The 16,724-nt window shown below is 33.5% G+C and overlaps 2 protein-coding genes across 2 annotated transcripts in view; one reads left to right on the top strand and one right to left on the bottom strand.

Annotated features, from left to right (window-relative positions):
- The window catches only part of LOC106105865 (TRAF3-interacting protein 1-like), a 15,458-nt gene extending 3,285 nt beyond the window's left edge, over positions 1 to 12,173 (bottom strand). Inside the window, exons 1-6 of the mRNA XM_013286321.1 lie at positions 11,964 to 12,173; positions 2,969 to 3,022; positions 2,300 to 2,731; positions 1,978 to 2,211; positions 1,358 to 1,429; positions 246 to 548 (exon numbers count right to left, since the gene is read on the bottom strand). Of these exons, the coding sequence (XP_013141775.1) occupies positions 246 to 548; positions 1,358 to 1,429; positions 1,978 to 2,211; positions 2,300 to 2,731; positions 2,969 to 3,019 (1,092 nt within the window). The 5' untranslated portion in view covers positions 3,020 to 3,022; positions 11,964 to 12,173. The remainder of the gene's footprint in view (positions 1 to 245; positions 549 to 1,357; positions 1,430 to 1,977; positions 2,212 to 2,299; positions 2,732 to 2,968; positions 3,023 to 11,963) is intronic.
- A 387-nt stretch (positions 12,174 to 12,560) lies between these two features.
- LOC106105985 (nucleolar protein 12-like) lies at positions 12,561 to 16,547 on the top strand. The gene is made up of 6 exons (XM_013286502.1): positions 12,561 to 13,746; positions 14,189 to 14,318; positions 14,630 to 14,843; positions 15,306 to 15,793; positions 16,168 to 16,266; positions 16,472 to 16,547. The coding sequence occupies exons 1-6, from the start codon at positions 12,644 to 12,646 to the stop codon at positions 16,532 to 16,534; spliced, it is 2,097 nt and encodes a 698-aa protein (XP_013141956.1). The 5' UTR covers positions 12,561 to 12,643; the 3' UTR covers positions 16,535 to 16,547.
- The last annotated feature ends 177 nt before the right edge of the window (positions 16,548 to 16,724 follow it).

The raw sequence follows: 16,724 nt of genomic DNA, 5'->3' as shown, positions 1-16,724 counted from the left end.
AACACGCGCGTCACACTACACATACCCTCACCCAGTCTCTGTACATACAGCTATGCTCTATTGTAATGCGACACGTCCGCACTACACGGCGGCTGATGCAAGACTGAGCTGAATTACCCCCACCACTCTGTATTGAGAGTACAATTTTGTACATATACCCTCATCCTGTTATAATTCAAACAAAATTCATGTACTGAATTTGGTTTTGCTAATGAACAAATGTTTTTTTTTAATGTAATGTTTCAAAAAATAATGAAATTCGACCACAAACAGACAAAATGATTAGTTTTATAATAATACTCACCCTCAATATTCTCAACTTCGACTACCATTTCTGTAACCGTTCCTTCTGCCTTCTGTGCGTTCTCCTGTTTTTCTTCTGCGCGAACTTCCTCCGTCTTCGTTTCTAATTCACTTTTCTTCATCTCCTTCGGAGAGTTCTTGTCTAGAGTTCTCTTCTCTGAAGGTTTTGGGGAGTTGGATGAACGGAGACGACGCTCAGGTATCATGATGTCTTCTTTCAATTTAAGCAGTTTCATTTCCTTGGACTGAAATAAAAAACAATTTGTTGTACAGTCGGGGAATCTGGTGGTGTTGCACATGAAAGCAAGCTGTATGAACGTTTTATACGTATTGAGACATGCAATAGGAAACAGCTTTTGAATGTGTCTGTACGGAAAAGGTCGTTCAGCGGTACACGATTAAATTTTTATTATTATCCTGTTATTTGCGCAACTCACTGCTATCAAATTGGTTATTTATAAGATCAGTATGTCTTAATGCAATGAACTAGACAATTTTGAAAATAGAACATAGCGTATTTCCGCGACATTGTGTGATTGTATAGATATTTTTAGATAATTGACATAAAGTATATAATTATGTTAAATACCAGGACTGCATGCGAAATTATAATAAAATATATTAACCGATATGAAAAAAAGAACACAGGAGAAACCAGAACTTTTTGATATAGCGTGAAAAATAGTAAATATGGCATGCTGTATGTTTGATAGGTGTTTCCTACGTAATACGAATACTCTTTATGTTTTTTTATACCACTATTACTGCAGTAACAATTGAGTCAAATTGAAATGTACTATAATTTCTATACATTTGTAGTAACAATGTGTATAAAATTGTGTGTAACGAAATGTGACATAGTATTTACTCCATAGGTATTGTATGTAAGTAAATGTTGATTTAAAAAAAGACACCACCTACTTGTGTACACCTGCGAACTAATTTTGGTCTATGGAGTGTTTTAGCTACTTTCTTGGTACTCTACTAAATTACTAGGCTATTGCAAACTAGCCTTAAGGGTCATGAGTTTTATCGTGTTGTCTGTGTGACTTACATCGTCTGTTTCCTTGTCTGCCTGCTTGACTGAGGCGGGTCGTGGCGTCTCCGGAGTACGTGTCACCTTCACCTTCACACATTATTGTTAGGGGGTTAATAGAACATCACAAAACCGTACGACCATGAGATTGTGTTGTTAATTTGGTATACCACACGTGTATTGTACCAATCACCATAAGAAATGAACCTTATTTCCCAAATAAGTGCACACGAAACAAATGGACTTGTATAAACCTTTATATGATCCTCTATAAATAAACAAAAACAACATACAATGATATGAAATATTATGACAATGCACTTGACATTAAATAATCAACAATGAACTTTTAACCCTTACAATATAAACAAATACAGGTGATTGTATCTCAATGAAGTCAGTCACGTCACGTCACGCTAAGAGCAGGCGCACCTTTGACTAACCTATCGCACAACTGTTGTGCGATTGTCGATTGTTTTGGAGCCAATTCGATTTTTTGGAACAACAAAAAATCGTGTACTTTGCGCTCTATATAAGCTTTTAGGAATTAAAGCGAGAGTAAACAGTTTGCGATAGTTTAGTTTTAGGTGTGCGCGTTCTAAATCATATTATACCTGCGTCATTCAAGTCAGTCATACCTGCGATCTTCTCGTGGCGCTGCGTATATCAACGTCAGTTGGCTCCGTGTCAGAAGTGTCGTCATATGCCAGTTCCGGGAACATCTCGTCATTGTCAGGCTCAACTATGACGAGTTCTTCTTCGCCGTCGTCAGATTCGCTGGCTGTACCATTACTGGCTTTGCCATTCTGACGGCTAGCTTCGCCGTTTTGTTTTACTGTGTCAGATTGTTTATCTTCGTCTTTTGTTGGTTGCTGGAATTAATTGGAAGTTAGGCAAATATGCTATTTTGTAAATTACATTTTGCATTGATGTCACGTGTGTGTGAATATTAAAACTTACCTTTACTGTCTTCTCCGCACTGGTGCTTTCCTCAGTTGGCCCGACTGTTGTAACTATTGCTGTCTCTTTCTTTTCCGTTGACTTCTCAACTTGCGTATTGACACTTTTCTCTTTCTTTTCAACCGATTTATCTTTCTTTTCTGTTGCCTTGTCTTTCTTTTCAGATTTATCTTTTTTATCTATAGATTTGTCAGCATTTTTATCTTTTTTATCCAACGATTTATCCAGGCTTCTATCTTTTTTGTCATGAGATTTTTCCTTCTTTTCAGCTTTATCTGCATGTTTGTCTGTTTCCTTTTTATCTTTTTTATCTGTTTTTTCATCGTGTTTGTCTTTAGGTTTATCGACATGCTTCTCGGCTGCGATCTTTTCTTTTTCTGCATTCGCTGCCATTTTTTTCTTCATCTCTTTAACTGGACTTGCGGTTTGCCGCTGTAAGGTGCAACGAGATAATGTAATACAACATACAAAACCAGGGCTTTAATAATTTTTTTAAGTAAAAAAAGGGATCAAGGTGGTGTATATGCTTCTCTTTCTTTCGAGTATGCAGGTAACTAGAATTTCAACTATTAATGATTTGCAATGACATAGTTATGCGGTAAGTGATTAGATATCGTAGCTTAATACAATTTAAACTCGACATAATGACCCTATGAGATAAGAATTTACCTTATCTATGTCTTCCCCGACGGGGCCCTGACGCGTCACCATTTGACTCATGACCTGATAACAAAAGTCATGTAAATATATTTTAATTACAATGTTAATGCACTTAACCTCTAAAATTGTTATGTAAATCTATAATAATATTATCAAGAGGGAAACATTTGTATTTTTGCATATATTGAAACTTAGAAAGTAAAGAAGATTTCAAAAATTCATTCCCATAAAAAAATCGCGAGCAACGGTTAGACTGTAACATACGAATTAAATATTTTTTGGTTATTGTAGTTGTTGACTAGCTTTTGCTAGCGTCTACGTTCGCGCAGAATTTAAAAAAAATCACATAAGTCTATTAACCTTGGGACACAGTAGCTTTCCAACAGTGAAAGAATTAAATCGGTTATTAGTTTCGGAGCCTATTCAATGCAAACAATCGAATGTTTCATCTTTATTATAATAGTATTGATTCAAAATACCAACTAAATATTCGTTTCAATGTTAAATCCTTTTAAAGTAGGCAAATCATTAAAAACCCGAAAATCATTCTTTAAAAACTCTTGTATTTCTTTAACATTTCTTCATTTGGCACTTTGCCAATAACAAATTGATAAAATATTTCTTTTTTAGTATTTCCTTAACAATAAATTTACACCTAACACAAGATCCGTTACAACACAATATACGTTACAACACAGCGTTTTTAAAATTGTACATACGTTAAGAAAAAAACTCAAGTGACAATTATACGCTAGGTATCTTGGCGTTAGTGGTACAGAGCTAGATATATTTAGAAGTGCGTTGACATGACAAACGACTATGATTATTAAATGTTGTGCATATCTAAAAATGTTTAATACTAAAGTATATTAGCATTTGTTTTGACAGAAACAAATCGGTCAATGATTTTATTGATCTTTGCAATAATAATAATTTAGTTTCAGTTGTGAAGTGCAAAACTAATAAAACAGTCTGACATGAATTAAATTGCCCGCGTCTGCATTCCCCTTCAATTTAAATCAGAGACAATCCAGAAAAAAGGCACAAATATAATTGTTTTATAGTTTTATTCCTTAAAAATATTTAAAAGTAACTAAAACGTATTAATATTTGTTCTGGTAAAATCGAATTAGTCATAAAAATCAGTTCATTTGCAAAAAAAGCTCTTTACTAATTGTATGTTTAAAAAATAAAATAGATATTTTTTTCATTTCATTCAAAAATCAGAGTAACTGGTATAAGACAGCAACTAGTTTATTTATAACTCAATAATAAACTGTGTATAACGAACGTAAACAAATCCATCATTTCACATATGTCACGAGCGTGTCTAAAGATCGCCTTACTCTATGGTCGGGGAGAGGTGAATGACCTCGCCCACTCGCAGCTAAAGAGGCGCGTGGCTCAATTCATACCATTTCTAAGGATAGATTACTTTTAATACAAATGAAGCTTTCCGACACATTGCCACACTTAAAGTCGTTAATTAGTGACTAAGCGATTCCCTTAGTATAGGACTAAAGGACTATTTGCGTAAACATTAAAAGACTATGTGACATTTTTTTTAGGTATTACTGAATCATTTTATGCACTTTGTGAGCAGTGCGTGACCGCGTTATTAACATATGCAGGCATAAAATGTCGCATATTTGTATTAATTGCCAGATAGTTAACAAATATATTATTACATTTTATGGTCATTAAATTGCAATTAACTGAAGACAAGTATACGAACAAAGCACTTTGGTAGTTTCTTCTACAAATTCAAATATATTCGATACAAATTCTAGTAATTTTTAAGTATTCGTAGCTATCACTAGCTACGACTAGCTATTTAATCTCCAATACCCACTACCTCTACCGCTATCCGTGATATTTTGCACCGCAAATGAATCACACATGCGTTATTCAAACGCCAGCATACCGTATGGCTCTTATGAACATACAGGGGGATCTGTTATACTTAAAATAAGTTTTTTATAGTCTTTTTTAAAATGAAGTACATTTTAGGTTACGGTAAAACTAGTAAATATCTAACAATTATGCTTTAATCATTTATTACAATTACAAGGTTGTTTGTTGGTATAGGAAAACGATGGGTATTATAGGTAATCTATACATATAATAAAATTAGAGTGCTTGTAATATCGAAAGAAAAATTCCAGATTTTGAGAAGATGATGTACTTGCGTTGCTGATAACGAAAAGCGCATTTAAGTAATTTTTGTCTGTCCGTCCGCAAGCCGCGTTTGTTCCGGGTAATCTACGAAACGGCTGGAATAGTTTCAACCGGACTTTCACTGGAAGGTCGCTGACATAGACGGGCATATTACAGGCTACATTTTTATCTAATATTGCGTTGACTAAGTCCCAGGCAACAGCTACGTCATAATAATAACCATCCTTTAACATTTACCAGTTCTATTCTATTTATGGACTAATAGTGGATACTTAGTTATTATTCAAGTATTTGTATGAGTAAAGTCCGTCCTCGTTTAACACGGGTGATACTGGCATTAGATAACTGTTATCTATTTTTACGTAACTCAAACCATCGGTGAGTCATACAAGACATAAAATTAAGCCACATAAGTGTTGTCACCTTCATGTAGATACCTAATAATCGATTGAGAACATCACTAACAGCATTATGTGAACATCGCTATGGGACAAACCACTCGCTTGCACTTCGTCTATCACTACGGCCAAACAACAAATCTTGCGTTCATTTGTAGTTAACTAGCTTTCGCCCGCGACTCCGTCCGCGTGGTATTAATAAAAACAAAAGAAAGTAGCCTATGTGTTCTTCCAGACTATCCTCTACATCTATGCCAAATTTCATCCAGATCCGTTCAGTCGTTTAGGCTACAAACTCTAACAAACATCCATCTATCTATCCATCCATCCATCCATCTATTTATCCATCCATCCATCCATCCAAACTTTCACATTTATAATATTAGTATGATATGTTTATTTAACAATTATGGTTAACATACAAAAAATGACACACAGAGCGTGCGCACATCTGAAACTAAACTATCGCACAACTGTTGTGCGATTGTCGATTGTTTTGCAGCCAATTCAACTGTTTAGTTGCACAAGTAAAAATCGAGTAGTGTTCGCACCTCCATAAGCTCATAGGAATCAAAGCGAGACTAAACGTTGTGCGATAACTTAGTCAAAGCTCTTATAATGGCGTACGTCACGCCACCCACATAAAAACCAATCGGAGACAAGCAGAGCAATGTGGGTCGAACTTAACTAACGCTACCACCTGCCTTAACTGGGTCAAAACAGTGCCGCATTCTTTTTACTCGACTCCTAGAAATCTTGTACACTATTTTAGAGATTAATTACCTCATTAGTCACTAATAACAATAAACAAAGTTTCAACTATTTGATTTGACTATTATTAATTACTACCCGAGCCCGAGACTTCGTCTACGCAATATTAAGATAAAAACTACCCTATAATATGTCCGTCTATGTCAGCTACCCTTTTGTGAAAGTCGGGTCGAAATCAGCCCAGGCGTTTCGGAGATTACCCGGAACAAACGCAACTTGCGGATAGACAAACAAACAGACCAAAAACCGTTTAAACCCGATTTTCATTATCAGCAACGCAAATACATCGTCTTCCCGAAATCCTGAATTTTTGTTTTGATATTACAGACACTCCAATTTTATTATATGTAGATAACATTGATGTTTTTGAGCCTTTCACGTTTACAAAACCAAGAGGTAGCTAATGGATTTTATTATTCCCATACCACTCAAGACGTTTTACCTAACATTTACATACTTAAGGACATTATACAATGTATTAAGAATTTGTTTTTTGTTAGAATTAACTTACATAAGACTAAATATCAAGTTGAAGGCCGATGTGGCGAGCGTTGATTTGTCTATGAACCGGTTAGTTTTTGTGAGCGAGGGATAAAATTACTATTCGTTGTACTGCCTTAAAACTTCAAAAAGGTTCTTTTGTATAAAGCTAAGAACATGTGGTTTTAGATCGCTTATTTAGATTCATTATTAAAGAAATACCTATTAAGTATTAGGCTAGTAATTCAATCGAGTATCGAGTAATTTAGCAGCTAAAAAACTCTGTACTGTCCAAAGGACGTACTTCTGTCGCAATTCAGAATATGACTGGCGTTAAGCAAAATTAACGTCAACGTTTACTAATAAACGCGAGAGGTTTCAACAGAGTTTTGGTCGAATAAAAAAAACATACAGACGAATTGAGTACCTCCTTCTTTTGGGAAGTCGGTCAAAAATAGATCAAAACGGAACAAATTATTCCCTAATCTACTTGACTAAATTATATTTAGTTACTAAATCACTCAGTTAACTAGATATAAAAATATTTAAACAAGCAGTATTATATTCTTACCTTAACCACTGTTGGATTTGCACAGTCTAATGATTTATAAGGATGTGATAGGTCTCACTCGACACTTGCAATTCCAACACCCGGCATCTCATTCATAACACAACAAAGAACCTAACGGTACAGCTATTGCATCTTTATTACTTAACACATTGTACAGTTAAGAAAATACGCAGTGTTCCATTTACAGAAACACATCGAGGATACACGGAAAATAAATATAAAGGCCCGGAAAATATTAAAATTCACAAATTGAGGAAATAACAGGCGTTTTACCGAAAGCAGTAAATCAGTGCAGAATAATATTCAGATTTCAGGTAGATAAGTCTCTATTCTGTCAAAGAGGTGGCGTACTGGCCACAATATCTGTGCCTTTAAAAAAAAAGAAAAGCCGCAATTAAAATCGAGGAATAACAGGATGTAGTAATAAGAGTATGATTAAGTTAATATTGTAAATATGTATCTTACTAATATTACAAATGCGAAAGTTTAGATGGATGAATGGATGGAAGTTTGGTAGATTTTGTAGCCTAAACGGCTAAACAGATATCGATGAAATATGGCACAGACGTAGAGGATAGCCTGAAAAACACTTTTTTTTTAATTCCATGCAGACGGAGTCGCGGGCGAAGGCCGGTAAACATATATTATAAGCATTTTGGCTGCAGTGCTCCAATTTATACAGGTCTATGAGACAATTTTGGAAATGCCATCTATCAAATTCAGTCTAACGACATCGTAAGGCTTTGCTATAATTACGTAGTTGTAAAAAAAGAAACTAGATTCCGCGAATCAAAACAAAAACGTGCACGAGCGATAATGTAAACAGATAAGGATGCATGTTTATTTTTAAATTAAGTCAAGAAAACGCTAAATTATAAACTACGTTATCGCTTTTCACGGTCATGACCTATAAAACTGAGTTATTCATTTTCTCTTAATAAAACAACTTTCTATTCTTTACTTCGTTTACTTAAAAATCTCTGTACGTGTTGGAAATTCGTCATAGTACAAGGTCCAAGTACACATTTTGTTTACTCTCTAAAATAGTGCGTTAATTCAAGAATCTAAATAAATCTAGATTTGATGTGTTTCAAAACCCACGCACCCCGCGTTCGCTGACCACTGAAACCTTTGTTGTATTGCGTCAGCCTGTTTAAAATACATTGTATCAAAAGTGCACTGTATTACGTAATTTAACGTAGGTTTCAGTCCAATTGGTACTAAATGATTTCGTTAAAAATCCTTTCATCATTCAGTGTATTTGCGTTGCTGATAACGAAAATCACATTTAAAATTTGTCTGTCTGTCTGTCCCCAAGCAGCATTTGTTCCGGGTAATCTCCGAAACGGGTGGACCGATTTTGACCGGACTTTCACTATAGGGTAGCTGTCAAAAACGGGCATATTATAGGCTACTTTCTTTACCTTAATATTGCGTGGACAAAGTCACGGGCATCAATCAGCTAGTCCAGTTATACATTTGTAAAGTTTAGTTGTCGATGAAATTGAGTATAGATGTAGAGAATAGTCTGGAAGAGCACATAGGCTACTTGCTTTTGTTTTTGTTTTTAAGTACACGCGGACGGTGTCACGGGCGAAAACTAGATATAAATAAATTGCTTAAATAAAGTAGTATTGTACTTATTAGCGACCTACTAACAAAAAATGTATTATACAAATATGCAATTTAACTATCGTTTAAAGTTATGAAGTTGCAAAACCGCCTAACAACATAATTATAATGCGCTGCTTGTTTCGATTCACAGGAAGCGGTCAGCACATAAAACACGTGGTAGACGATTGTCGGGCATGCGTATTGTTATGCACGGTCTTTTAGCCAGTAAGAAATATGAGACAAGTACCATGCGATTTACCTCATTAGCTAATTTCCTTGGAGTACTAACTCAGAGTACAAGGCTGTAATCTATAGACCATACTTACGACTTATTTTAGGTGTTAATAGAAATGAAATGCGTCTTATTGGTTATGTAAGTACACCGATAGAAGTAGACCTAGTGTATATATTGCGTGAAAGGGAGTGGTGACAGAGGAAAGATGATAGAGTTATGTGAAGGACAAAAACCCTAGCTGACCTCAGGCAGTAAGAGAGGCAGTGAAGATTGTGTAGATACTCGATATTATACATTAGAATCTATAGATTACACTGAGCAAGTACTCGTGTAAGGCGTAAGCAAAACCTGAAAAGTCGAAATGCGCTCTATAAATATAATAGTTTTTTGGCGTTAATTAAATATAAAAAATTATAATAAGGAACTGACTGAGTAACCATTAAACATTTCCGAGTATGGCAGTATATTTAAATACTTTGAGTAAATACGAAAACATCTATTCGCATAACACATAAATATTCCCAGTTTTCACAATATGAATAGAAGTAAATGTTTCTTATGGTAATTTTAGTTTTGCAAACAACATTACCATACTCCCGAGACACGCGTATATCAACTGACAACTGATTTGCAAGTTAAGAGGGCATACACAACTTTGACTAAAACATCGCACAAGTTGAAGTTGAATTGGCTGCAAAACAATCGACAATGGCACAACAGTTGTGGGATAGTTTAGTCAAAAGTGTGTGCCCGCTCTGTAGATGTTTTCCGAGAGGAATAGATACACAATTGGAGGTCACATGAATAGGTTTTGGCGATTCCAATATTAAAAAATAACCTAATATAATTTACAACTAAAATACAATACAAACACTATTCCTAATATTTTATTACTTTATGTACTAAACCTAGATGTTTAGAACAAACTACTTTCTTTAGACCACAAAGATTTAACTTGACCTGCATATTTTTAAATTAAATTACAATGTCTTAACTTAGTAACGGACAAGATAATACTCTATGCTTATGCTTACAACCCTAAGATGTACACAGGGAGAAATCTAGGTCTTAGAGCATGTTTGAATAACTAAGTACTAACTTATTTGTTAATATTTGCTAATTTATGTTAAGTATGACCAGAGCTAAATCATATTTATGCAAATAGCCTACTGTGTAAGTTATGAAGTTTCACACTCCAACTTAGAAAATATTTACAGTACAAAATGTAGAATTATACCTTCAAGTATAAGACTTATGTGCATCTTACTGAGGTCTTTATGCTAAGTTATTCTTGAGGTTAACTTAAGTGCTTAACTTTTACATGCATAACAAAAAATAAAACATAGGCAAAGATTTTAACAAATGACCATACTATTAGAATATAAAGGTATTCAGACAGCTCCATAAATGTGTTTATTTCGCGACAAAGCCCCCTAAAAAATAAGAAAAAAAAAATGTGTTTATATGTACAAACTTTTAGAAACTTGTCTTGTCTTCAGGTTCAAAAATATACAAGTATATGTCCTGGCCAGTATGCCAATTGGTAGTTTTAAAATCAACCTTACATAACTTTGTATAATTGTATAATATTCAAGTAACTGACTGTACATAAAGCCATTTAAGGTGTTACATTACAAGGTAGTGAAGCATGAGGCTTTACACATCACTGATTATGAAGCCAAGGGCCCGAACTTCCGATTGTTATTGCTTTATTTATCTAGCTGCACCTCAATATAACAGTCCTAGTATATTAATATAATTTACTTGTTAATATAAATGTTAGTGTAAAATCGGCTAGGCACATATTGAAGTTAAGATTTTGTTTTTTAAGTTTGATTTTGTAAGTTATAATTTCAACAAAATCTTAAATCAAAATAAATTCAAACATAGTTATGTTAGTTCATAACTTAATATGGCTGTGATTTATCCAAATATCAAAGGTCATATTATCCTAACTATATTCTTAATAGCTGTTAGGATAAAACCTTTGTATGTACATGATATCTACAAATATCTATGGTTAGTTGCAATCAAGTATAAAGAAAGTAATCTTAACCTATTACTAAATCATTTAACTGCACATTCATAGTTGTGATGTAAATTGATTGACTATTAGATAAATTTTTGTACTAATAGACTTAATGTTTAGTAAAAAACACGTTTTTGTTATTAATAAGAAAGTTCACACAATAACAAAAAGAGGTTTGAAATATACATTGTTATTACACTATAAAAAACGAATATTATTTATCAATACTTACCTATGACTTTTAAAGAAACAAGAATCTCACGTAAATTATTTCGGGGACAAGGTCAGAACCATAAAACTTGCGCGATTCGTTCACTTCCCGATTTTTTGTAAACATATTCCAATTCGATTATTACCGGCAAAGAAATAGAAAAGAATGCAATTTGACTTTATAAACTTTAAATAAACGAAAATATTGCTGAATAATAAATCGTTTTTTTCATAATAAGAATGTGAAATGATACAAGACTATTGAAATATGAGAAGTACCGCGCAAATTCCTTTTAACCTACGAATTGGTATTAACCTATATCTGTGTTATTTTACGTAATAATCTAGTTCTGTTGTATGTAACAATAATACTGGAATACTCATAAACTGCGAATTTTTGAGACAACAGCTTTAAAATACTTATCAAAAACAATACACAAACCAAATAATGGCGGGCGGTATAACATGGCGCGCCGACCATTTAATAAGAATAGAAGTATTAAAAAAGATTTACTCACTTTTCCTTGTCCTTCAGCACTTAAACAAATAATTAAAGAGCACACTCACTATTTTCATTAACACTTACAACTAACAACAGTATTAATGATAAACTATGCTGAAAAATAATTATCGCGACAGCGTCGTCAAAAGTTCATAGCAAAGAAAAAGGCAAAGACAAAAAGCGCAAAACAATTCGAACGCTTAACGAGGTGCGGCGCGAGTAGCGCGAGAAAAATAATGTTGCCAAATGTCACTTAATTTGGACGATTTTAAGGTCAATATTAAAAAAAAATCAGAAAATCAGTACTCAAAAATCATGATTTTGATGTTTGAACAATAAAATTAAGAAAAAAACACTCGATGTGGAATAGCAGGACAACATTTTTTACAATTTTCGTGGAAAATTGAATTCTAAAGGCATCCCCAATTTCTTTGATGAGAATTTTCAACATTACATTGTAACAATGAGTTTAATTTAGAAAACTGGATACTGATAAAAAAAAAACTGGATAAAAACTGAATTTAATTACAGATTGATTTACTTAATTCTTTATTGACAGGTTTTTAAACGAAATAAAATGTGCCATTGACATTTGTCAAAACATTACGATTTCTTTGACACTGTCAATTTTCTTAAAATACCATGTGCGTTAAGACTAAACTGTTTTATTCTAGTTAATCCTATAAATAAAATATCATGGATTACGTTATAGGTAGTGTCGCGGCTTTAGTAAATGGTAACGTTACTCCTAACCGGCCGAAATTTCTAAAACGTGCATTAACGCCGACGAAACATCAACCCTCTCCAAATGTTACCCCTAAGAGTGAGCTGGTGGATGACCGGTCAATTTTCCTTTCACCCACATTACAAAAGAAGAAGGCAGTTGTAAAAAAGTCACCTAAAAGAATATTTGAAAACCCTGACCTAGATGTTACTAACGATGATGAGGGTTCGAAATCTAAAAGTCCGAAAGCCGAAAAAGTTAAAAAACATCTTAAAGAGGACTTAGACGCAGACGTAAGTCCAAAATCGCTTAAAAACAAAAGCCCAAATATTAAAGACGTACAAGAAGATGAAAATATGGATATCTCTGGCAGTCCGCAACTGCAGAACGAAAGTACTCCGAAAAAGAAGAAAAAGAAACAAAGCCTTATATCAGACTCAATTGATAATATAACTACTTCAAATGACAATAACATTGCAATGAATAAATCAGTCTCGCCTAAAAAAAGTAAGAAAGGCAAAAAGACTCTCATTAAAACAAATGTGGACAAAGAGAATGATATAAGCCAGACTGATAACAATGATAAAAAAGATATATCAGATACAGAGGAAAATTCAACAAAAGAAAACATTGAGCAAAAAGTAAAAACTCCAAAAAGAGACAAAAAGAAAAACAAAAAACAAATAAAGAAATCAAACAACAAAACAGAAACTGAAATTTCCATTACAGAAATTACACAAACAGAATCAAATACAAAGTCTTCAAAGAAAAAGAATAAAACAAAAGTTAATCCAAACGCTGTAACAAATAAAGACAGTGATTCAGAACATGAGTCTGATGACGAAATAGATTCAGAAGATGAACAGAATAAAGAAGTACTCAACACTGGTCCGACAGAAGAAAGCTCAGAAGACGAAGAACCAGAGAAGAAAGAAAAAGTAGAAAAGAAAGAAGTTGTAAACACAGAGGAAGAAGTTAAAAGAACACTTTTCGTAGGAAATGTGCCTTTCAGTCCGAAATGCAAGAAGGAAATTAAAAAGATCTTTAGTAAATATGGACTGATTGAAACCGTTAGGTATGCAGGAAGAGATATCTTATTTAATAATATTATAAATGCGAAAGTTTAGATGGATGGATGTTATTAGAGTTGTCACCTAAAATGCTAAATGGATCCCTATAAAATTTGGTATAGATGTAAAGGATAGTTTGGAAGAACACATACGATAGTTACTTTTGTTTTTTTTTTAATTCCATGTGGACTGGGGTGGGCGAAAGCTAGTTATTAGCTATTATTCTAGTTATTAGTTATTGTTTCGCTGCATTTGTACTCATTATATTACACGCCCGAAGGGGTACTTATTGTTGTTACTTTATACAGATGTTTGTATAATTTAATTGCAATTGCAATAAATAAATATTACAATTTTTACAAACAAATTTATTATATATATTTAGTTAAAATTCTTCAATTATTCTTTTTAATCTCATGGCATTGTTTTTATCGTTTTTTTCTCTAGAATCCGCACCATACCAGTGAAAGATGGCCGAGCAACTCCTAAGCTGGCCGTAATTAAGAATGAACTTCATCCTGATCGTTCTACTGTCAATGTGTATGTGAAATACAGAGATGCATCTTCTGTGAATGAGGTATTGATAAAACTTTATACTACACATGTTATTATCATTTTGACATCTGTTAGATTAAATGTTGCTTGAAACAGTGTTTAAAATTTCGTTTCAGTGTACTGCCGTTAGTCTCGTAAAAAATGTAAAACTATACTTTGTGTTATTGCCGCTTGTTTGCCCCTTCTCTTATGAAAACAAAGTATAATGAAAGCAATTTAAATCTTTGCTTAATAATTACTTAGGTTAGCTTCTGTGGCACTCTGTGCTGTGAACTTGATGTTTCAAAATATTTGTGTAGTTACTAATTTAAATTTTTTGTTTCATAATTTTAGGCTTTAGCAGAGAATGGTACAGTACTGAATGACCATCATTTAAGAGTAACTCGCAGTGACTCTACAGGATCAGAACATGACCCAAAATTCTCTATCTTCATTGGCAACCTGCCGTTTGCTTTAGAAGATGAGGCCTTACAGCAGAAGTTCCAGCAATGTGGTGATATTGAATCTGTCAGAATAATAAGAGACAAAAAGACAAGTGCGGGGAAAGGTATGGAAAAGTATTAGTTTAAAATTTTCAATGACCAAATCTCTAAATAGCCTTGATTAAAAAACACCCATAACTCAAGTAATAACTAATATTTGAATGTAGTTAATAACATTGATAAAATATTTTGAAATGAATGAAACTTGCTACAAGTTGTTATAAACTTGGTTTTTTCATTATATTTGTAGATTATTTTCCCTTACCTTTTTGTCTCATATAAAAACATTAAGTATAGATTGAGTTTATTATTTAAATTTTATTAATACCAGATGTTGCTCGCGACTTCGTCCATGTTAAATTAAAAAAAATTAGTAAAACCAGGGCTTATGTTATTCACTGGTAATGTAGTGTGTCAGTTTTTCAGTTATTCCAGTATGTAGAAAAATACAAATCTTTCCTCTTTGTAATATTATATAGAAATCTACTTTTCATATAATTATTTTTAAGTTTTGATATCATTTTCAGGTTTCGGTTATGTAAACTTCAAATCTAAAGACGCTGTAGAACTTGCGCTAGCGTTATCCGAAGAAGAACTAACAATTAAAAACAGAATACTCCGAGTAAAGAGATGTACACAAACAAATAGTAAACAAAAAACACACCAAGAATATCACCAGGGAAGTTTTCGTGGAGGTCGTGGCAGGGGCAACACACGAGGTGGATTTAGCAGGGGAAATACACGAGGTGGTTTCGACAGGGGTAATACGCAAGGTGGTTTTGGCAGGGGAAATGATCAAGGCGGTTTTGGCAGAGGAAATTCACGAGGTTTTAGCAGGGGTAGTGCTAGAGGTGGTTTCGGCAGGGGGAATACGCGAGGTGGTTTCGGCAGGGGAAGTGTGCAGGGTAGAGAACAGTTTGGGAACAGAGATGACAGACAAGTGGGAAGGCCTACGTATAATGACAGTAAAGCCGATGGTGCAATGAGAAGGTTAATGCAGAAGAGACCTAATCAGGTAATATTTTTATTATTTATGGTTAAAATTTCGACAACACGTGTTCCCCTGTCATTACAAAGACATCTGTTCTTTTTGTACGTGTTTTTAGTTATTAAAAACCTACTGTTATATTTGTATTAGTTATTTGTTCGGCTCTTTGGTAGATAAATAATTAAGAAAACACTTCGAAATCTAGAAATGATTTTAGTAGTTTTTCGAGTAGTTTTATGTCAAGCAAACGAGCAGCTGACGAAAGCAATGTTGCCTTAATTCAATCGATGGAGGCGACACATAGAAGGATATTTCCCCTTCCAATGAGTCTCCTCTTCCGTTAAATGTTAAAAAGTATGATTTACTACTGTTTATAATGCTTAATGTTTGATATAAATCAGGATATCGGCGAGGGTCCTCCAAACAAGACGCAGAGAATCAATCAGCCAGGGAAAAAACAGCGCAAAGAATTTGTTGGAATGACAGCGGAAAAGAAAAAGGTAAAATATCTTATTTTTAGTAACTTCTCATTTTAACTTCAAAGCTCGTTAATAGATGGCGCTGTTCTAAATCTTAACCTAAAAAACAAAATAGAAATATCCATAGAGTAATTAGTTCTATATTTTTCCGCAACATGGCGGGAGTTTTTATATTGGTGGGAGAAAATAATTACCAATCTAGTTAATTTTAAACATCTCTTTACAGAAAAACAAATTTGACAAAGGACAAAAGAAGAAGAAAGCGCTAAGTGAGATATTAACTAAATAATATAACATGAAATTGTTAAGTCTTCATTTAAACATAAATGATGTTTTACATTTTATTTTGCCTTTTATTACCTATTCCTTTATTAATAAAAAATATTTGCTCAACCATTTCTATCAAACTGATTTATTTATATAAACCTTTTGGGTTGTTTGTTAAAGTTCATTGGTTAGGACCTTAAAAATGTGACAGA

Source organism: Papilio polytes, unplaced genomic scaffold (genome assembly GCF_000836215.1).
Source record: "Papilio polytes unplaced genomic scaffold, Ppol_1.0 DF822622.1, whole genome shotgun sequence".
Taxonomy (NCBI): Eukaryota; Metazoa; Arthropoda; class Insecta; order Lepidoptera; family Papilionidae; genus Papilio; species Papilio polytes.
The sequence above is the reverse complement of the archived record's forward strand: the minus strand, read 5'-3'. Positions and strand labels throughout refer to the sequence as shown.

Excerpts from the sequence above, each read along its gene's own strand:
- LOC106105985 (XM_013286502.1), top strand. The coding sequence starts at position 12,644 with ATGGATTACGTTATAGGTAGTGTCGCGGCTTTAGTAAATGGTAACGTT. Across the intron at positions 13,747-14,188 it reads GGACTGATTGAAACCGTTAG|AATCCGCACCATACCAGTGA; the intron begins GTATGCAGGAAG and ends TTTTTTCTCTAG. Across the intron at positions 14,844-15,305 it reads AAAGACAAGTGCGGGGAAAG|GTTTCGGTTATGTAAACTTC; the intron begins GTATGGAAAAGT and ends TATCATTTTCAG.